This window comes from Protopterus annectens, chromosome 3.part0, assembly GCF_019279795.1.
Source record: "Protopterus annectens isolate FY-2018-M chromosome 3.part0, PAN1.0, whole genome shotgun sequence".
NCBI lineage: Eukaryota > Metazoa > Chordata > Ceratodontiformes > Protopteridae > Protopterus > Protopterus annectens.
Genome location: NC_056731.1, coordinates 1609652216 through 1609675810, shown reverse-complemented (window position 1 = coordinate 1609675810; position 23595 = coordinate 1609652216). Strand labels below are relative to the sequence as shown.

At 41.4% G+C, this 23595-nt stretch overlaps 1 protein-coding gene across 1 annotated transcript in view; it reads left to right on the top strand.

Moving 5' to 3' along the window:
• The window catches only part of VPS13B (vacuolar protein sorting 13 homolog B), a 5424989-nt gene that overhangs the window by 5003920 nt on the left and 397474 nt on the right, over nt 1–23595 (top strand). Inside the window, exon 49 of the mRNA XM_044065647.1 lies at nt 883–1087. Within this exon, the coding sequence (XP_043921582.1) occupies nt 883–1087 (205 nt within the window). The remainder of the gene's footprint in view (nt 1–882; nt 1088–23595) is intronic.

Here is a 23595-nt window from a genome sequence, read left to right as displayed (position 1 = left end):
TCAAACCAACCCCTTGCTACAGAGACTAAGAGAATAGCTATAATAAACTATTTCTGCAAAGAAGATTTGAAGTTTGGAAATCTGGAGTTGCTTGAGTGGGTGATTGATAAAATAACTTTTGTGTTTTAATATATCTTTTGTTGTACTTGCTAGTGCTACCCACAGGTTGCAATATCCCCCCTCTTTTTTCAGCTGTCCTTGTGTGATCCTGGGCTGCTACCTTTTTCTTTACTGTGAGTTTGTTAGTACCAGGAACTATAGGCTTATTTTGCTACATTTTATTGTAAGACAAGTACTTGACTCAGTTTTCAGTTGTTGTAGTACTCACTGTTGGGTAGGTTATGTATTGCCTGCATTGTTTTGCTGTTTCCTGTAATTGCAATTAGCCATTTTTGTATGCTTTGCCCCCTTTACTGAGAGGAAATGTGAGTGGTGGAATTTAATGGATGATTATCTGATAACATACATAGTCCTGCAACTGGGAGTGCATGAGATCATTAGCTAAGGTTGATATTTTTTCTGTAGAGTGCAAGCCATCATCAATTTTAGTGACACTGTGCCTAGTTATCATATGCTATAAGGGAAGCACTTGGCATAAATATTTGCAGGGCAAGCAATGCTAAATTTTGGATAACTGCCATTTGGTTGTTTTATGGGATAATTTGGAAAACAAGCTAAAATGATATTTTACAGTAGTGGAATCACTGCTTTCTTTTGTTTAATTATTTTGTGGTACAGGATACAGGAAAAATAATTTAAGAAAATGATTTATTTTTCTGCACTTTAGGAACAAATCATTCTGTAATAGTTGCCTAAATGTCTGCCACCAGAAAGTTCTTAATAAAAATGTTAAGTTTTCTGATGTCCTATTTTGTCTTTCAGGAGCAGTGAGCAGCTAGCTCAGTGGGACAGCCCCATGCAAGTTAAGCTCTCCATGTGGAAGCCATGCCTTAACACTCTGCTTATAGAAGTCTTACCTTGGGCTCTTCTTATCAACCAGTCTAAATGGGACTTGTGGCTTTTTGAAGGAGAGAAAATTGTTTTGCAAGTCCCTTCTGGAAAAATAATCATACCACCTAATTTCCAGGTACTTTGTTCCCGCCAATCTGATTTTTATTGCTTCCGTATTTAATGAAGAAGTATGCACTGGTTAATGATTGACTACAGGTGAATGAATATTTATTCTCTAACAACTGCATGTATGAATGGGCTCTTGAGTTTTTTCAGTGCTTATTACTGAAGTGTTTTGGAACAATGTATTGCATGACATTGCGGCACTTACTGATGTTCATCGTGTTTCACTGTTGCAGTCATTACACTTAGGTTATCCTGCTGGCAGGCTACCCGCAGTTGGCCTGAATTCCATAGTCCTGGTCCAGCGTTGGTTGCTGTCGCCTCTTCCCTGACGTCAGTGTGCCAGGGGTATAAAAGATGCAGCCGACGCCATTTTCTTCAGTCTTTCTTGCTGCGTGGTGCCCGAAGCAAAAGCAGTTTGCAAGTGCTGGTCGGCCGACTCCTGAGATTTTCGAAATCGAATTTCAGATCCAAAGTCTTCATTAAAGCTAAGTACCCCATTGGGGAAACTTTTTTCTTGCTCCAGACCGATGTCAGAAAAAGTTAACAATTGTATTTCTTGTGGGAAGCAAATACCTCATAAGGATTTCCACTCTTACTGTATTCCTTGTCTAGGCCCTGACCACGACGTTGCTAGTTGCCAGTTTTGTGCTAGATTTAACTAACGCACTATTAAGCGTCGGTACGATTTTGCTTTTCATTATTTTGGCAGAAGGTTTAACTACATAATGCCGTCGGAACAACCGATGACCGGAATTCATAAAAAACACAAGGATAAAGAGAAGGACAAGCATCCGAGGTCCAAAACCGATGACGAAGCCACTTCTAGGCCAGTCGCCGGTTCGCAGGTGCTCAGTGAGGCACTTTTGCAGCCCCTGACTCCTGCTACCTCAGAGCCACAGGCCGCCTCCGACTCCCACATGGAGACAGCTAGGCCTCTGGATACTCAAGGTATTGGCCCTTTGGAAATTAATCCCTCAGATGGGTCTGGAGCCGCTGAGCAGGCATCGGCTTCTGAGGGTGTCTTCAGACCTACACAACTTTATAATATAAAGCCTACTTTAGCATCCAAGACAAAGTCTGAAACAGTTTTAAAGACAGGGAAACCAGTACAGCATTCTCCAGGACAGGCTTCTATGCCTAAGAAACAGATGCTCAAAATGGCCGAAGACCTAATTACTTTGATCAGGGGTTCCCATCCTCCTCCTGATAAGAGGCCTAGGCAAGACACTGAATATGATTCCTCTGATCAGGTTTCCATTTCCTCTGATTCCTCTTCTGATCAGGGATATTCTGTTCCTCCCTATGAGGATTCTGATACTGAAGATTATATTCCTTCAGCTTCTCCTCCTGAGGACTATTCTTTTGGGGAAAGCCTGCATACCATGAGGGAGCATTTCCATTGGGAGAGCCAGGATTATTCCGATTCTAAGAAAAGACATAGAGACTTTCTTTTACTTCCTCAGCACAGACCTCTTGCAATTCCCCCTGTTCTAGACATAGTAGATGTTGTCTTTTCAGAGTCCGGCCTGTCTCCAGACTCTTTACCTCCTGCCCCTGTTAAGCCGGACAGATACTACAGGGTCCCAGACTCCCATAACTTTCTTTACAAAAACCCTGCTGCTGACCCAGAAACTATCTCACAGGGTCCCAAAGGGGTCAAGGCTGCTTCTGCCAAAAACCCTGTCCCCTCAGACAGAGATTCTAGGCCTTTGGACAGATGGGGGAAAAAAATTTACACTTCTGCTACCTTGGCTGTAAGGGCTTTAAATTGTCAGTTTCATATGCTCAAATATTAGCAATACTTAATGTCTTTGTTAAAACAAAAATGTTGACAAATTCTGAGTGTTCTGAGAACAAAGATTTGCAGGATTTATTGCATGCAGTTGAACAAGTGGGAAAACATACTTTGCAATGTGGCTATGATTCACTGGAGGCCTCGTGCAGGGCCGCTGTTACAGGTTCTGTTATTAGAAGGCATGCTTGGTTAAAGGAACATAATCTGCCTGGTCATGTTAAAGCAAAATTATTGGATGCTCCATTACAGCATGATACTTTTGTTTGGTGTTAAGGCAGAGGAGTTGTTAAAGAAAATGGAGGATAAGGCAAAATCTATGCAGACAGTAAAGGATTTCTTACAGATACAGCCACCCAGATTTAGCAGGAACTGTCCCACTAAGAATTGGTCATTTCCAGTGTCAGACAGACCACAAAGAGACAGATTCAGATGCCCTAGAGGCAGGAAACAGCCCCAGGGCTCATACAGGGCCAAACAATGGGGTGCTTCTACCTCCAAAATTGGAGAAGACAAATCACAGCCTTATAGAAAACAGTCCCAATGACTTCCCTCTGCCAATGCCAAGCACTTATTTTTTGGCAGCACCCTTAGGGTGAAAGCTAGCCCTTTTTTCACAAAACTGGCACAAGATCACCCAGGACAAATGGGTCTTAAATATAGTCTCTCAGGGCTACAGGTTCCACTTTCACACCCTTCCAAAGGCAAAAGGTATGCCAGACCTGCCATGCAATCAATGGCAAGAGGCACAAAAACAAGTTTCATCTCTCATGGACGTGGGGGCTATTCAGCCAGTGCCACAACAAGAGCAGGGACAAGGATTTTACTCAAGATTTTTCTTAGTACCAAGAAAGGACAAAGCCTGGAGACAAATTCTGGACCTGTCTATTCGAAATACTTTTCTGGACGTCTGAAAATTCAAAATGTTGACTCTACAGCAGCTTCTGCCCATGCTGGACAAGAAGGCTTGGCTTGTAACTTTGGACCTCAAAGAGGCATACCTGCATGTCCCAATCAGACAATCTTGCAGAAGATACCTCAGATTCATAGCTGGCTCACTGCACTACCAATTCTCTGCACTGCCATTTGGCTTATCTACTGTGCCCAGGGTCTTCACAAAATGCCTGGCACCAGTAATTGCATTTTGCAGACAAAGAGGAATTCAAATATACCCCTACTTGGATGACTGCCTTATTCAAGCAAAGGACAAAGATATTCTACTACAGCATCTGGTGTTTGTAAAAAGATTACTAATTTGCCTAGGGTACACAGTAAACGAAAATAAATCAAAACTAGTACCCTCTCAAGAGATAATATTCCTGGGTGCAAGTTTAAATACAACTGCCCAGATGGCTTATCTCAAGCCAGACAAACAAAGGAATCTGACTTCTTACTTCAAAGACATGGCAACAAAGACCCAGTTATCTGCAAGAAAGGCTCTGGGGTACATGGCATGCTGCATTCTACTAATTCCATATGCAAGACTGCATATGAGGAAACTACAATGGTATCTAAAAAGTGTTTGGACTCAACATTGCCACAGCCTGGAAACAGCAATTACTCTCATTCCCTGCCTGCAAAAGGAATTTCAGTGGTGGGCACAGGCCTGTCACCACAACAAGGGACAGCCATTCACCTTACCCACTGCCAGGCAGACACTAACAACAGATGCATCAGATTATGCCTGGGGGCGCACATGGCAGGAAAATGTATTCAGGGCACATGGCCCACAAACCAAATGCATCTTCATATCAATCAAAAAGAGATGCTAGCTGTACAAAATGCCCTGACAGCCTTCAAGGACCTACTTCATCCAGGACAACTACTGATAAAGATGGACAATACTACAGTCATGTGGTACATAAACAAGCAAGGGGGCACACATTCCTACCCCCTCTGCAGGCAAGCCATGACATTGTGGAACACAGCATTGACTTATCAAGTACATCTGCAAGCACAATTCCTACCAGGAAAGACAAATATTTTGGCAGACAAACTAAGCAGAAATCTCTTGGATCCTCACGAGTGGAAACTAGATCCACAAATCTTCAACATGATAACAGGGAAATGGGGATGCCCAGACATAGATGTATTCGCTTCCCCCTCACAACTGCCAGCTACAGAGATTCTGCACTCGGACTTATCACAAGCAAGCATGGAAAGTGGACGCCCTTTCATTCAGCTGGAAAGCCCTTACAGTATATGCCTTCCCTCCTCTGCCTCTCCTCTCCAAGGTACTCCTAAAGGTCAGACAAGAGAAGCCAAAAATGATACTGATTGCCCCAGACTGGCCACGCCAGCACTGGTACCCAATCCTAAAGAACTTGTCTCAAGGCCCAGCCTGGACATTGCCTCTAATACCTCATTTGCTGACCAACAGAATAATCAGATCCTGCACAGCCAACTTAGAACCCTAAATCTGGCTGCATGGCTGATAATGTAATTATTCAGAACACACCTCTCTCTAAAGCAGTTATGGATGTTATTTTGGAGGCCAGGAGGCCCAGCACCAGAAAATCTTATGCAGAAAAATGGATTAGATTCTGTGCTTGGAACCAAGCACAGGGAATTGGACTCTCTTGAACCAAATATTCCTCAGATTTTGTAATACCTAACTGAGATGCTGGACAAAGGCCTATCCTTCTCATCAATTAAGATCCATGCCTCTGCCGTTTCAGCTCATTACAATATGGACCCACCTATTTTTTCTCATCCACTGCTAAGACAGTTTCTCAGAGGGGCCAAAAACATAAGACTTCCAAGGAGAGCTCCAATACCTACATGGGACCTCAATTTTTTCTTGGAAAAACTTACACTGCCTCCTTTTGAGCCTGCCAATACAGCAGAGATAAAATACTTGTCATGGAAAACCGCTCTTCTCCTAGCAATACCTTCAGCAAGAAGAGTCTCAGAGTTATAGGCACTAATGGCTGTGGAACCTTTTATTATTTTCCATCAGGACAGGGTTTCTCTAAGGACAAACCCAACATTTATGCCTAAGGTAGTGTCCAGTGTGGCTCTTAACCAAAACATACATTTGCCTACCTTTTATCCAAACCCACAGAATAAGGGGGAGATACTTCTGCACACTTTGGACATACACAGACAGCTACGCTTTTACTTGGACAAGACTAAAGCCTTCAGAAAGACTGAGCAACTCTTAGTGGCATATGCTGCAGGTTCCCAAGGAAAAGTCATTTCAAAGCAGACTATTTCAAAATGGATAGGCCACTGCATTCGTTTCTGCTATTCACAGCATGGCAAATCAGTGCCCAGGGGCATTAAGCCACATTCTACCAGAGCAGCAGCCACTTCAGCAGCCTTCGTCAGAGGAGTACCAACCAAGGATATTTTGGAGGCTGCAACACAGACCTCAGTGCACACTTTTACAAAGCACTACCGTTTACCTCTCTACTCTAAATCCAGTGCAGGCTTTGCCACTGCAGTTCTGCAGGGCCTCATAGCCACTCCAAACTCTGTTTAGGCCCAGCCGCCCAACCTCAGCTTTGGGATTCAACCCAAGTGTAATGACTGCAACAGTGAAACACGATGAACATAGTACAGTTGTGTACCTACCATAAATGTAGATGTTTGAGTGTATTCACTGTTGCAGTCCAGGTTACCCTCCCACCATCCCCCTTTTTCTTTGCTGGGACTTATCTGTACCTATCTATTCTATACAACCTGTGTGGTGTGTTTGCTTGTAGATGAAGGTTATGTGCATGCTTTTTTATGATCATAATTTTTACAGCCTACCCTTTTGGGGGCACCTGACATCTGGGGCAAGAAAAACTGAAGAAAATGGCATCGGCTGCATCTTTTATACCCCTGGCGCACTGACATCAGGGAAGAGGCGACAGCAACTGATGCCGGACCAGGACTTTGGAATTCAGGCCGACTGTGGGTAGCCTGCCAGCAGGATAACCCAAGTGTAATAACTGCAACAGTGAATACACTCGAACATCTACATTTATGGTGGGTACACAACTGTACTTTCTCTGTATAGCTTCTTGGCTGCAGCGCCTTCTCTGGGGACTTTTAATGTTCTTCCTGGGTGCACCAGGATTTCCACTGTCCCCCTATATACCAAATACATACTGGCAGTATGGCTGTGGTTGCTAAATTTCCTTTAAGTGTGATTGTGGGTGTCAAGTTATGGCCTGCTGCCCCATCCGTAGCTCGTTACTGCTTTGCTGTTGTGTTCTAGGATACTCTGTCACCATACCCTTCCAAGAACTTGAATTATATAAAGCAGGTATCGAAAATGGATGGATGTTGTATACTTCTTGAGTGATTGCTGCTGTGCATGGAACTCAAGAATGTCATTGTTGCAGCATCTTTATAATCTGAGAAATGCTGCTGTATGTTCTTGCAGTCATCACAGACTTGCTGCAGCTATGAGACATGTATCAAACATGGGTTTATGTAGAATGCATGTACTGCTGCAGCATCTCCTGGATACAACTACTGAAAAAAAAGCTGTTTCTTTTTAAAATAAGCTGTAAAAATTATGGGACCTGTATATGGCTTTGCCATTTGGGGAGTTGTTTAGGGCCAAAAGTTTAATTGTTAAATGACAAGACTTAAATAAAAGCTGTAAGAATAGTAACTGTATGTTTGTCAAGGGGTTTACTGTCACATTGACATATTGGAAGGTGTGCAGTTTGATAAAATTCAGATGAATAAGAACAATAAGTATTTGCAAAAAACAATATTATAATGCTGATATTCAAAAAAATTTTTTATGTTCTGACGTATGATCGTTTTCTCTGAATCTGTTAAAAAGGCTGTTAAGCAGTGGAAAATAATGTCAGATGACAGTGCTGGATTGGAAAATGCTATCAGATGGGGTCTACTTCAGTATATCAAGTTACCAGATGATCAAGTGTTAAAATGTTGAGACCACAATGTTGAATGATCAAAATATTGAAAACTCATAACACTGACCCTCAGAAAATAGAATCCCAGAACATTGAAATTCTCAATGCATACTCAAGTCTCAGTGTTCTACTCCCTCCAACTAAACATAACAAACACTAAACATATACTGCAATAACTGTTTATGCAGGGGGGCAAGGTCCCCTGCACCCCCATACCACCCTGCAACTTAAATTTACCAACTCCGAAGTCACACTACAGTGGAGGAAAGATAAATTTCCCATTCCCTACTGAACCATAATCTCCATGCAACATATATGCATAATTAAAAAAAATCAAAATTACCACAACCCTCATACTCTACCAAATTCCCTTAGTGACCACTGCCCTATCATAGTAAATAGACACACTCCCCATTTCACCAGACCTATCACCTCCTGCAAAACCTCATCCTTTAGTCCAGACTACTCCCCTTAGATGAGGCTGTCCACTCTTTATCTCTGTGTAGAAACAAATTGGAAGCCGACCACCACAATAAATGGATGAAATATTTAATATAAACAGACAAGCGCTTTCACGTGTGCTAAGACACGCTTCTTCAGATCCTTACAACTAACAGCTTAAAATTCAAATGTATATATAGGCATTCCTAAAGTAATCAATTGATTAGTTAATCTAATTAATCAAATCCTAAACATATGTTTAAAATCATTCAATTGAAGGAAACAGTGCAGTAGTAAGTGCTGCTGCTTAAGTCAAAGGACAAAATTAAACAGTTAGAAATTCTAAAAAGACAAAGTTAAACAGTTAGAAATTTTAAAAAAGTTGTTGAACAGCAATAACAAATTGTGAAGCAATATATCCTGTCAAACTCTTATGCATACATCTCATATAAATATAAATATAGATTCTGAAAACTGTGGATCAAATATATCCTGTAAACATATGATACATGTGCAAAAATGCTAATATTAAGTGAGTACTATAATGCCAAATCCTATAAAACATGAGCATGGTATTACTACACTTGTTAAAACCTGACATATATTAAACATACCATCAATAGTAATGAAAGCATGGCATGTGAGTAAGTCTGAATAACAATATCAATATGAATATCAATATAAATATGTAAATATATGAATATATAAATTTATAAAAATTATTAAATAAATAAATATGAATATATAAATACAAATGTGAATGAATAAATATGTGTAAATGAAAAAATTAATAAAAATGAATCCATATGTGTAACTCACTTATTGTTAGGCAACAGTATCAAATAAGCACTATGAATACCAGTGCAGTGAAATATAAAAAACAACTGAATCAGGATAACTTAACCTCATGTGCAGGATAAAATCTCATAAACAAAATCAAATTCTAGATTGTTATAGTATATGAATCATTAAAATATCATAAAAAATATATATATTACTAAAATATATATGTGTAAAAATATATAAGCATATATTTTAAACTAATGAATACATAACAAGACAATGGATCAAAGTATGGCTGACTGATATATCTTAGCTGAACATGTGAAACATATTAGCCTGTCTAAACTAACACTATACACATGTCAGTAATATATATAAAAACACCAACAATGTATGAAATGCTTGCCGAAATCTATATATGAATTATTTCGATAATAAAAAATGTATATAGTGTATCTATACACTCAATTTTCAACATCAAATGTTGTTGAGAAATCACTTGGCACTGCGTCCTTTCAAAGGAGCCCTAATGCTGACATATTGATTTAGACCTGGTTCATAGTGTGCTTTAAGTTTAAAAATCCAAGAAAGTTCTACTAATTCTGAATCATTAAAATTATCCCCATCTCTGGAATTAGGTAAGACTGTTTGTAAAACTCTGAATACAAATGAATGTGTTGAGTTGTTGGAGATGTGTTTGGCTAAAGCATTCTTGGTGTCACACTTTTTAATGTCTAAAGCATGTTCCAACACCCTCTCTCTCAAGGTTCTAGTAGTCATTCCTGCATAGAATGCTGTACACCTCTGGCAAGTAGCCAAATAAATGAGATTCTTACTTTCACATGTAACAGTTTGATGGGGTTCAAACCTATAGTTCAAAACTGGATGCTCAAATTCTTGAACTGTGGTGATCAAAGTGCATATACTGCACTTATTACAAGGGAAGGTTCCTGTCCTCATGTTCTTGTTAATGCTTATGTCCTTGCTGACAGTATTCGACTCTACACATAAAAGTCTGCTAAGGTTCTTACTATTGCGAAATGTATAAGATGGTGTGGAGCCCACTACTGCTGCTAGCCGTTGATCAGTCAAAAGAACATGCCAAGTACTAAGAATAATGTCTTTAATGTGATGAATATCACTAGTATATCTGAGATTGATTCTGACTCTTGAATTATCAAAGAGCTTCTTGCCATGATATCCAGACATTCTAGTATGATGTCCATTAAGAGCTGTCTGTTCATTAAATAAAATCTGGTTCTTGACCTTCCTAACCTTTTCTTCATCATAACCTCTGTTCAAAAAACACTGTTCTAAGAAATTACTCTGTTTATTAAGTTCAACACTATTGTGACATAGCCTCTTGATTCTGATGAATTGGCTCTTCATTATGCTGTCAAATACGTATCTAGGATGCATGCTGTTGAACTGAAGTAAGGTGTTTCTCCAGCATCCCTTCCTGAAAATGGTTGTCTCAATCTTGTGATCTGTATTCTTGTATAGCTTCACATCTAAAAAATCTATACTGTGTGTGTCATGACTTATTGTAAAATTCAGAAAATCAGTAGTAGATTCTAACTGTTCTATGAAGGTGAGAAGCTCGAGTGTACTCCCATGCCAAAATAAAAGGACATCATCCACAAACCGTTTGTAAAGGCTAACCTTCTTGAAGCTATCATGTTTGAATAAAAACCTCTGCTCCCAATACAACATCACTAAGTTCGCGTAGGTATTGGCGCAGGGGGTGCCCATGGCTACCCCCCACTGCTGCAAATATAGCTGGTCCCTGAATTTGAAAACATTGTTAGTCAAAACAAGTTCCATGATGGCACATAACAGCCCCTCTTCACTGGTATTAAACTTCTGGCTCTTATTTATAACGTTCCTCAGAGCTTCTAAGCCAAAATTATTGGGTATGGCAGTGAACAAGTTCTTTACGTCCAAAGTCACAAATAGTAATTCATCCATATTTGCATGGGAATAGTTGCTTATACACTCAAGCAACTCATAAGTATCCTTCAAGATGGATGTAGTCTCACTAACCAGAGGTCTAAGTTTTTTCTCTAAAAAGACTGACAATGTTTCAGTGACCCAGCCCTGTCCCACTACTATAGGTCTCATAGGTGGTGGGTACAGGCCTTTGTGTATTTTCGGCAGACCTTTGATGTATGGTGTCCGAGGTTTTTCAATAAAAAAGTATTGGTACAAATCATAATCTATCTGCCTACACATTAAGTATTCATAAAGTTCCTGATGTACTTTGTAAATAATTTTGGTAAGTTCTAAATGGTTAATGGGTTTGTAGGTGATGGTCTCCTTCAAAAGTGCAAGCATCGCATCTATATATACATTAGTGTCTAGTAGAACTATTGCTCCTCCCTTGTCTGCTGACTTAATCACCAAATCATTATTTCGTTTCAGAGAATAAATCCTATCCCATTCAGTAGTGTGTGTATTAAAAAACAAGGCACTATGTTTGAAATCATAGTAATATTTGTACAAATCATCTTCACAAATTTTCAAAAAGCATTCAGCTACAGGAGTTAAAGTAGGCGTAAAAGTGCTCTTTTTTCTAAAACAAGCATCACTAGTTTTATCAGAAACATCATTTGAAACCTTCTTATTGTTAAAAAGCAGTTTCAAAGATACACTACGTAAAAAAAGTCTCAAGTCCTTCAAAACTTCAGATATATTGCTAACTTGAGCAGGTATATAGTTCAAACCTTTGTTCAAAAGCTCACAGTCCATGGGTGTCAAGATGTACCTGGATAAATTAACTGTTAAGTTGCTCCATTCCTCCATCGACCTCTCCGACCCTGTTGTTCTCCCGATAGCTTCCTCTTGAATCTGTCTCTGCTGTTGGACCTCCCTGTCGTTCCATGTTGGCTCTGTACTGGAAGGGGTAAAAAACGTTCAATATGGGTCTGTGCTACCTTCGGTTTAGCCCCAGTGTTGTTCATATTGGAGCGTGGTAGAGCTAGCTGGTTCGGTGGTGGCGTGCAGTCAGAATCCGTTGTGGGGGTGATAGAGACTCTTGCTGATGACATCATCACCCCTAGAGCCGTAGGAACATCATTTAAAGCGGTAGTGTCACTGTGGCTTGTGGTAGAAACAGATGCTTCAGTGTTAAAGACATCAGCATTAGAATTAGTCGCAAACCCAGTCTCTCTGACATTCCTACTCTTCGGCCATAAAAAGACTTGACTATTCGTGAAATCAAAGTAGTCTCTTTGAAGTTTACGCATTTTAGTTTGTTGCAATCTCTCCCCATAGGAACACGTTTGATTAAGTAGGGACTCTATGCGTTGCATGTACATAGCCCCTTTAAATTTATCATGTAAAGTATTGTATAAGATTTCAGCTTTAGTACTCAGTTCTTTCTCTATATCTCTTTATCTCTACCTTTCTAAACATCCTCAACTTCATAGTTCCCCTCCGTACTATCCGATTCAAAGAAAACATCGCTCCTTGGCTGACCAAACATACTAGAGCCTTGATGAAAAGACGTGACAAAATATGGAAATTATGGACCAAAACAAAGACCCCTTCACTCCTACAGACTTACAAAGAACTTAGAAATCAAATAAAAAAAATTATCAACAAAGACAGGATCAACTTCTATGCAAACCCTCCCACTACCCAAAAATCTGACCCTAAAAAATTCTGGAACACAGTCAATCATATACTGCATCCAGGAAACCCTTCCCCTCCCAATCCATGCCAAAATTAAACTTTTGAAGAAACTTCCACTTCAATAATTACCATAATTAATGACCTCCCCACTAGTAAAAATACTAAAAAAATGACTTTCTCATCTTCCCCTCCTTCTCCTTCTCTCTTACATCTGTCTCAACTAAATATATTAAATCTCTACTCTCTAAATTCAAATCTTGCTCCCCCTCAGCTGATAACCTACCCTCTTACTTCCTACATATAGCTGCTGAACCCCTAGCCTGTCCAGTATCCATCCTGATCAACCCATCTATCTCTGAATCATACGTTCCATCAGTATGGAAAACTTTCTACACATTACCCATACATAAAGGAGGTAATTGTTCTGATATATCAAACTTCAGACCAATTGCTATACTGTCTCCCCTCTCCAAGATTCTTGAGAAATGCATTCACAAGCAGATAATGCAATACCTTTTCTAACAGAATCTTCTAACACACACACAACATGGAATCTGATATTGTTAATCCTCATTCATTCCTTACACCTGGGTTATCAGTTTCGACCTCGGAACTGAGCCGGCCATCTTTCAAGCTCGTGACAGCCACAAACTCTTGAGCTAAACTCTTACCAACAATTCCCCTCTCCCTGTTACCCCAGATTTTGTTTGCCGCATCACCATTCATTCGTGTCAAGCCACTTCTCTTGAGCTGAGTAAACTTCTTTGGTGATAATTTATCGTATTGCAGTTATTCTCTGTTCTAATTTTGTTAAATAGTTATCTCTTACCCTATCACATCTAGCAACTCTTTTTTTGTTTTTTTCTAGCCCTTCTTTCTTCTTACCATGAAGTAACTCCTTTACCATTGTTGGTAAAATCTTTCCTGTTTTACCTTCTGGTATTTTTCGTACCATTGTTGGTACTTTCTTCCTTCCTTTTCTTTCTTCCTCCTCTCATGGCAGAGAAAAATGGTGGTCCGGGATTTAAAAGATGTGTGGATTGTGGGCATAAATTGCCTATTTCGGATGCACATGCGTTATGTGTTTAGTGTTTGGGTGTGCCTCACTTGACTGTTGGCCCGCCTTGCGGGATTTGTGCTAATTTTTCAAACAGGACTTTGGTGGAAAGGAAAAATAAACTGATTTTAAAGGGACTACTTAAATCTTCCTTTTCAGAGGCTATTTCTGGGTTGGAGGCTTCAACCCCTCCTAGTTCACGTAAGAAAAGAGATGAAAACAAGAAGGCCAAGTCTCTCCCATCGTCACTTGCTGGGGACAACCAGGAACCAAGACCTAAGAAGGCCAAATGTTCTAGTTCTGATTTGACTTCCTCGACCCTGAGGCTTTCAGTGCCTAAATCTTCGGCACCACCCGTTACTTCAGCACCGAGTTTTGTGCCCTATACCACATCGGAGCAGAGGGGCTCCTTGGTTCAGACTACCTTACCGGCACCAACATTTTCCTCAATGTAGACCTTTCCCGTGTCGATGACTGTTTCGACGCCCGCTCCTGCTTCGACTCCAACTATTTTCACGGCACCGACTATTCTCTCGGTACCGACTACCTCGTTTTCCACACAGACTCTTACGGCACCTACCATAGTGCCAACTACCACTTCGGCACTGACCTCGTCGGTGTAGACCTTACCTTTGGCACTGAGGATTTCCTCGGTGCAGACTCCAGTAGTACAAGCCTTAACAGCTCCATTGCTTTCAGTGCAGACGCCTATCTTAGCACCGTCCAAAGACCCCTTTGTGGGCGTCAAGTTTCCTGCATCCTTGGATAGACCTGACTCCCCTTCAGCTATGTCTATGAGATTCACTAGAAGCCTCTCGAAACATGATGTGATGTGCCTTGTGGATCATTTGCTCTTGGCCAGAGGTATCCAACCCTCCAGGAACTCCTCTTCCTTTGGAGGTAATCACCCTTCTCCAAGGACTCCTACTTATTCTCCTCTTTCATTGCCTTTGAAGCCCCCTGCTGTGGCACAGACTTCCCTCACTTCGACTCCTTTCATGGACCTCACTAAGGAGTCGCAGTTGCCTTTGTGGCAGGAGAGACTTGTCACTCCAGTCACTGCTCTGGGTGCTAGCTGTGATGTACGTACCACTGTTTTTCACAGCCATCCAGTGACTCCGAGTCGGCAGGCTGATTTGCTTGAGCGGGGTGTGACCTCCTTGGGTGGATCAGCCTTCCAACTCATGGAGAAGCCTGTTGCATCTGTTGGCGATCCTGTGCTATCAGTGCCCCCATCCTCCTCTGGACCGCAATTTGCACAAGACACCACTGGCGGACACTGGATACAAGGGCCTCAGGACACACTCCCACTGGAGGCCCCTTTTGTGCTGTCTTCTCCAGATTCTCCCCCTGAGGAAGTTCATCACAAGAGTTCGTGTAAGAGGAAGCATGTGGACTCTCCAGAAGAGTCCCTCATGGAAGACACAGACTTTAATGATGGGGAAGGGTCCCCTCGGTCACCCTCTGCGGTATCCTTTGGAGATACCCTCGAAATACTTAAGCAGAGAGGTGACTGGCGGCCCTCTAACCTGACCTCTGAAGAGTCTGTGTTCCTGCAGGCCTTTCGTGCCCGGCCCCTACCTCTTGGGCTACTCCACCTGCTGATGACCTTGTCTGGCTCATCGTCATGCAGCATGCATGGAAGGCTCCTGACGCCATTGACGCCATTCCCCTCAGGCCACATAAAATCCTGTCCCCTCCAGATAGTGAGCCTCACTGGTCCAAAGGTCTTCCTGTAGATGCCTTGGTGGTAGCAACCACAACAAAGAAGGATCTGGCGAAAGAAAGCCAGACTGTCCACCCACCCAACAAAGAGTCCCGGGCGCTGGACAGATAAGGGAAATGTACCTTTGCATCAGCGACCTTTGCAGTCAGGTCCCTGAATTATATGGAACATTTTACCAGGCTTCAAAGAGACTTAATTTCTGAGCTCTCTGAAACCTTTGCCTGAGCTTTGTCTGATGAGGTTTGGGACAAAGTGGCCTCACAGTTGAATCAATTTCTAACTCCTCCATGCGTCTGATTTCTCACGCATCAGAAGGAGCAGCTGGAGCAGCGGCTGCAGGCATAGTCATGAGATGGCATGCCTGGATGCGCTTGTGTGATTTCGCGGAACCTTTCAAGGCTTCCTTTCTGAACGCTCCCATTGAAGCCTCTTTGTTGTTTGGACCCAAAGTTAAAGATACACTGGCTAGGTGTGAACAGGACGGTAAGACCCTTTCTGCTGTGGGTGTCCGCTATTCTTCCCCGCAACGGGCTTTCTCTAGAAACCAGAAGAGTGCGAAGATGTGGCACAAAAAGTCTCAGGGTTCTTTCCGTGACACATGAGCCGAGTTTTCCCCTAGAGGCAGAGGGAAAAACTGATATGGAAGATGCCCCTTTCGGGGTAGAGGAGGTCCGTGTAACCAGGGTTCCAGAGATTCTTTCTCCGGCCAGTCGTACCAGCGCTCTTGAAGAGCAGCCCAACTGCTTTCCTCTGGAAGCAGTTGGAGTTCGTTTCTCTTTGTACCCTTCTGCCTGGCTAACCATTACCACCGATTCTTGGGTATGAGAGATAATAACCAGAGTTTGTCATATTCCCTTCGATCTTTATCCCGCCCCACTAAGGAGCTTACTTGACATTCCACCCAGTCAAAGGGTAGAAGCAGCATTAGAGATTTCAAAGCTGCTAAAAAAAAGAGTCATCCAAATAGTCCCACCAGACAAGATAGGATCTGGATTCTACTCAAGATTATTTTTAGTGCCACAAAAGACCGGGGACTGGAGACCAATTTTTGGATCTCAGTGTGCTAAACAAATTCGTAGAAGTACAGAAATTCCGGATGGTCACAATACAGTCTATCCTCCCACTCTTGGAGGCAGGCAGTTGGATGTGCTCTATAGATCTTCAAGATGCGTACTACCACATAAAGGTGGACAGACCATCGAGAAGATTTCTTCACTTCCGTGTGGGAGCCAGTCATTACCAGTTCCGAGTACTGCCCTTCGGACTCTCGACAGCCCCCAGAGTGTTGGCAGTTGTGTCAGCTCACTTGCGACCGCAAGGATTCCAGGTGTTTCCATACCTAGACGACTGGCTCATCACCGCCCCCACCAGACATCTATTGGAAAAAGCCTTGGCATACTCTCTTCACACCGCAGAAAAGTTAGGTGTAACTATAAACTGGTAAAAATCCACCCTATCCCCATCCCAATCCATAGAATTCATTGCGGTCCTGTTGGATACAAAGAACTGCACGGCATTGATTCCAGACCACAGAATCTTAAGGATAAAACAACAACTCATACCCATCCTCTCAAGGGAAAGATCGACAGCACATTCTGTTCTCCAGCTGTTGGGTTCCATGGCAGCTTCCATCACCATTGTCCCCCTCGCGAGGTTTCACATGAGGCTTTTACAATGGTTACTACTCACCCTGTGGTACCCTTTTCAGTTTCCTCTCTCATCCCAGATTTGGGTGACTCAGAGATGCAAACAAGACTTGATTTGGTGGATGTCGCAGAACCTGTCACAATGGTCTCGCCCCTTCACACCCCAACAGCCCAAAGCCACAGTGACCACGGACACCTCCCTGATGGGGTGGGGTGGGGCTTTTTAGGGGAAGACAGTCCAAGGCACGTGGTCGGACCTAGAGGCTCATCTGCATATAAATGTCGTAGAACTGAGGGCGGTGCTTCTAGCGTTGCAAGCATTTAATCCCCTCCTTCCATCAGGGACTATTGCAATACAATCGGACAACATGGCTGTAGTCTGGTACATCAACAAACAAGGTGGAACCAAATCCTACCAACTTTGTCAGGAGGCCATGAGGATATGGCAATGGGCGATGGCTACCAACCGCTTTCTTTTAGCAATGCACATTCCCGGGAGGTCCAACGTGATAGTAGACAGATTGAAAATGTGCATTCTGCAACCACACGAGAGTGGTTTCTGAATCCTCTTTTAGTGGCGGAGATTTTCAACTGCTGAGGTTTCCCTTAATGCGACCTTTTTGCATCCCCAACCAACTACAAGTGCAGCAATTACTTCGCCCTGATTCCCCCTCGTTGGCAGTCACCCAGGGACGCTCTAGTCCACGATTGGCTCTCAGGTCTGTTTTATGCCTTTCCCCCTCTTCGTCTCATTCCCTAGTTCTTGAAGAAAGCCCACCGGTTGAAGAGCAAGATTATCCTCATTGCGCCATATTGGCCTCGGCAAATTTGGTTCCCCTTTTTATGGCCTCACCCGCTAGATCAACCATGGATTCTCGATCCGACTCCAGATTTGATCTCCCATCTGCAGGACCTGATTCACCCCAACCTGAACAGCCTGAAGCTCACAGCTTGGCTCCTCTACTTCCAGTGATTGCCAGGCAGACTGATCTTTCTTCCCGAGTACATGACATTCTTATTGCATCTCATAAGTCTTCCACCAGAACTACTTATCTCAGCAAGTGGAAAAGGTTTACCATTTGGCTGAAGGAAAAAGAGATAGACCCTTTTTCAGCACCAGTGTCGGTAGTACTGGAGTACCTGTCCAGTTTATTCCAATTCAGCCTATCTGCTTCTTGCATTCAAGTTCATTTGGCCACGATATCTAATTTCTACAGTGGTGTCCATGACTCTTCTCTTATGTCACACAAATTATGCAAGACTTTTCTAAAAGGCTTAAGTCATTTGAAACCCCATTTTAGAGAACCTAGCCAGCCATGGGATCTGTCTTTTAGTCCTGCAAGCATTGACTACGGCTCCTTTTGAACCAGCTTTTTCATGCAACCTCAAGTTTCTTTCTTGACAAACTTTGTTCTTGGTCACCATTACTTCTGCCAGACATATCTCTGAACTTCAAGCTCTGTGCATCAAACAGCCTTACTTAATCTTTCATAAAGATAGTGTGTCATTGAGAACTAATCCTTCCTTCCTGCCAAAAGTGATCTCTGAAATGTCCATTAACCAGTCCATTGAATTGCCAGTTTTCTTTCCCAATCATTCTAACAGAGGAGAGTATTGCCTACATACCCTTGATATTCATAGGCAACTTCATTTCTATCTGGACAGAACTAAGGCTTCTCGCAAATCAGATCAGCTGTTCCTGGCCTATTCTGGTCCTAGACTTGGACGTGCTGTTTCTAAGGTCACATTGGCTAAATGGTTAAAAGACTGTAACATTTATTTACAAAACTCACGATATCCCTCTGACTACAGCCGTTAGGGCTCATTCCACTAGGTCGGTCGCAACGTCTACTGCCTTTCATGCTAGAGCTTCTTTACGTGACATTTGTGCAGCTGCAACTTGGGCTAGTCCCCATACCTTCATCAACCATTACAAATTGGATTTGGCCTCCAGATGAAGAGCGTCCTTTGGTTCAGTGGTGCTCAGGAATGTCCTTCCATGAGAGGGGATAAAGGTAGCTGGGGACTCTGTCCCAGGCGTAAGGAATGAACGAGGATTAACAATATCAGATAAAGACGTTATGTCTTACCATAATGTTCCATCTGTATTGTTGATCCTCGTTCAGTCATTACGACCCTTCCTCTTTCCCCCTCCTGAGGCTTATAGTGGATCTCATCATCCGGTTCCATTAGATTCTTTGACCAGAGGTAGCCTGTACTTCCTTTGACTTGCAAACTCAATCTGGGGTAACAGGGAGAGGGGAATTGTGGGTAAGAGTTTAGCTTGAGAGTTTGTGGCTGTCGTGAACTTGGAAGATGGCCGGCTCGGTTCCGTGGTCGGAACCAATAACCCAGACATAATGACTGAACGAGGATCAACAATACAGATGGAACATTATGGTAATCCATAACTTCTTTTTTCGTTTCAAACACAGCACTACAACTGCACTAATATCCTTCATTAATACTGTATCACTGGCCCGTGACAATAATAAACTAGTCTCATGTCTGTTCCTCGACCTGTCCAAAGCCTTTAACACTGTCTCCCATCCCCTCCTCCTAGACAAACTCTCTCACCTAAGTTTCTCTCCTTCCACCATATCCTGGTTTTCCAGCTATCTCTCTAACCGCCAACAAGCTGTTAAATGGCACTCTGCCCCCCCTCCCCCAAGCGTCCCAATGGGTGTCACCGAAGGATCCTTACTGGGACCACTGCTCTTCAATATTTTCACCAACCTACTTTACACTTCTTGTCCCAACTCCACACTTGTACAATATGCTTATGATTCTACAGTCATCACCATTGCTGATAATCCATCTGACCTCCACTCTACTACCCAAGCATCATTCAACACCATAGAGAAATGGCTTTGTGACAACAAATTAATTCTCAACCGTAAGAAAACTAAGCTCCTACTCTTCCTCCTAAAAAACCTCAACAATCTCAAAACAACATTTTCCATCCTATTTACCAATAACACTGTCATTACCTCTGACCCTAGCACTAAACTGCTAGGAGTCATAATAGATGATCAGCTTAAAGTTGATCTCCAAATCACCACCTGAATCAAAAAGACTCACCAGAAACTCAGACTCCTTTACTGAAACAAAAGACATTTAACCAACTCAGCCAGAATAACCCTCTCCCATGCATTTCTTCTTCCCACCCTCCTTTATAGCTCTCAATTATACACAAATCTTAACACCACACTCATAACCAGACTTGAAACTACGTATAATAAAGTTGCCAGATTTGCTGCAAACCAAACCTACAAATCACACCATTGCCTATCTCTTAAACAGTTGCAGTGGCTTGAATTCCCTCAGTTGCTGCTACTACAGCAACTGTTAATTATCCACTCCATCCTCTATCTACCATCTTTCTGCCCTAGCCTTCAATCAATCATAACTAATTATACAACAACTCCCCCCATTCATATTCCAAAACATGCACGCTGATTGGTCAAAGTGCACGTTGTAAATCAGACTTACACTAATGTAAAAAGGTCTGGTCACCTGGACTTTTCCCATTAGTGTAATTCTTTTTTTTTTTTTTTTTTTTGCAGCAACGGAGAATGCAAGATCTCCGTTGCTTTTTAGAAACTATCTTGCTATGTTAAAGCAGTTTAACATAGCGATACAGCTTTAAAAAAAGTAACGGAGATCTTCTTTTCTCCGTTGCTTTTTTTAAAGCTGTCTCGCTATGTTAAACTCCTTTAACATAGTAAGACACTTTTAAAAAACAACGGAGATCTTGCTTTCTCAGTTGCTTCCACCACAGCTCTGATGTACTGTGTAAACGTACGCATGTGCAGTACATCAGAACTGCTGCAGAATACCAGACAACTGCAGAAGGGCAGCATGGAGGCATTATACAATGCCATTATTTAAGAAAAGTAAGTATTTTTTTTCTTAAATAATGTCATTGTATAATAGTAATAACTCACGGCTGGGTGTGAGTAATGCTGGATTTACCCACGGTTGTCTTTGTTTGGCCACTCGGGCTTCTCCCTCATGACCAAACCACACCAACCATGGGTAAATCCAGCATTACCCACATCCAGGCGTGGGTTATTGTTTAAATATTCCCCAACCAGGACATTACTCTCAGATCAAGACTACCTACAGATCTATAAACCCAAAACCAAATCAGGGTGTTTACTTTATAACTATAACCCTGCTACAACTTGGAACCAACTACCACTAGAAATTAGGTCCCTTAACCAAACAAAACATTTCAAACTAGCCACTTGGGAATATCTAATAAATAAATGGTCCTGCCATTGTAGTCATCCTCCCTGAAACTACCTAACCCTAGCTTGTCTCTCATCCCTCCTTTCTCTTCCACTGTCTGTCTTAATATCCTTCTACCTCTTTGTCTCGTTGCTTAACCTCTACATTACCTTACTACTCCATCTGTACCTATACTGTATATAACTACTTAGAAATAACGAACACTGTTTTCCCTACATTGACATTGTACCTAAGTTTTTGTTGTAAAAATTCTGACTGTACTCTACTGCTTTTATGTATGATTTGTTGTAAATGCTTTTTGCAGTTTGATCTCTAACATTTGTACCCAACTGTTTTCTGTAAAATTTTATTGTAAAATGTTAATTCTCTAATTGTTTTAGCTGCCAATGCAATTTTCTTGCTGACTTTATGTAAAATGTTAATACTTATTGCAGAGCTTTTCTCCTTGGGTCTGCACTGAAAATGAGTTAATACTCAGCTGGACTAACCTAGTTAACAAATGTAAAATAAATAAATAAATAAGTAAAATACGTACCTGTGCCTTTGTAAAACACCTAAACACTCCGAACACAAACACATCCACTCTTGCTCACTCACTCCCGACACTGTAAAGAACATTCACACTACCACCTTTCAAAAAATAAATCCTACCATCAAAAATAAATCTACCTTACCACACAAGCTGACAAATTCCCTTTACTGTTGCACGTAATGTCCACCATGTCTCTTTACAACTTCTTAAGGAAATACCACACTATTACAACTGAACAAAACACGAACGTTAACGTTTTCGGTGTTACAAGAATCAGTCTAATAATCTTTAGTTATTTTCATCTTTTGACATTGTGGTCTCGACATTTTAACACTCTGTCTTCTGGTAACTCAGTGTAATGAAGTAGATCCATCAGATGACAGTACTTTAAAAAGTATTTTCCCTTGCTTTTACGTATAAAAGATGGAATATATTTTTGATTTTTTTGGTCCTTAGTAGTGTTTCTAGACGTAATATGGAGCTTGTAGGTAATTTGTAGAACGGGGTAAATACCCTTGTAATAGTTAAAATGTTTGTAACATTATTATTATTGATTTTTTTGTTGTTTTAATGGAAAGGATTCTCAACTGGCAGTTTTACTTGTGATTCAGACATTATGTATGCTCATGATGTTCCTGTAATTTGATTTATATATAAGTGAGACAAAAAGAAAATTTAGAAAGAGAATACAGAAAAAAATCAGGGATATTAGTAAGAATTCTAATTATAGCCCAGTTGCTGGTTATTTTAATAAGGTACATAATGACCTCAATGCTGCTTTGGTTCCCAGTATTTTATATCAGATAGAAAATTGCAGGGATGGTGATGTGATGTTAAAAAGTAGCTGGAGAGGAAAGAAGCTCTGTTAATGACATTAAAACTTAAATGTGTTAAAGTTGATTTGAACTGGATGGCATTGATCTAATTGATTTAATTGATTTAACTTTTTTTATTCACTTGATTGTTTGTGATTGTGTACTTATTGAATGTTTGAAAATTATGTAAGCTTGTTGATTCTTTGTTTGCTTGAACCCTGGAAGGTCTGTTAGACTTAGGCACTAGGTAGTAATAAAGTTGTTTTTTTGCTGTTACACTGTCATTGTTGTTATTAGTATCATCATTATTACCATCATTATTGTATAAAACTTTCAAATTGCAGTCACCAGTCTTTTTTTCTTGCATGGGAGAGGGACCAGAGTGACATCACTGTTTACCGGCTTTGTTTACGCTATTTGGTTACTAGTTAAATACAGATTTGACCACTATTGATCGTGCTTCTGCAGTGCTCTGCTTGAGCATGATCCTAAAATGTAAGGCAAAGCTAGATTTAGTGAGTGGTACTGTAATTCTGTTTCTTTGCTGTTTAGATTTTAGCCCTTCAAGTGAGCCAGTTAAGCATGCATTATCTGCAGTCATGACATTTTGCTATGAGTATTTCTAAATCAGAATGTAAGTGGACTCCTTATACTTAACTTTTTAGGCACTGCACATTGATAGTTTCATCTTTTGCTACTATGGGCAAGCTCCTGGTTACTTTTTAATAAATATATTGCTGAAGAGCTGCCATAGAAACTTTCCTGTATAATGAGGGCCCTAAATGTATCTCCTATGGGATATTTGCTGATGTTCTTTGTGTTTCACTGTTGCAGTCCTGACTGTTGGGATTTCCTGCCGTGAAAGCTCTTGGCCAGTCTGGCTACTAGAGAAAACTATTTTCACCTCCCAGGCTGGCAGATGCCCCATTGACATCAGTACGCTCAGGTATAAAGGGAGC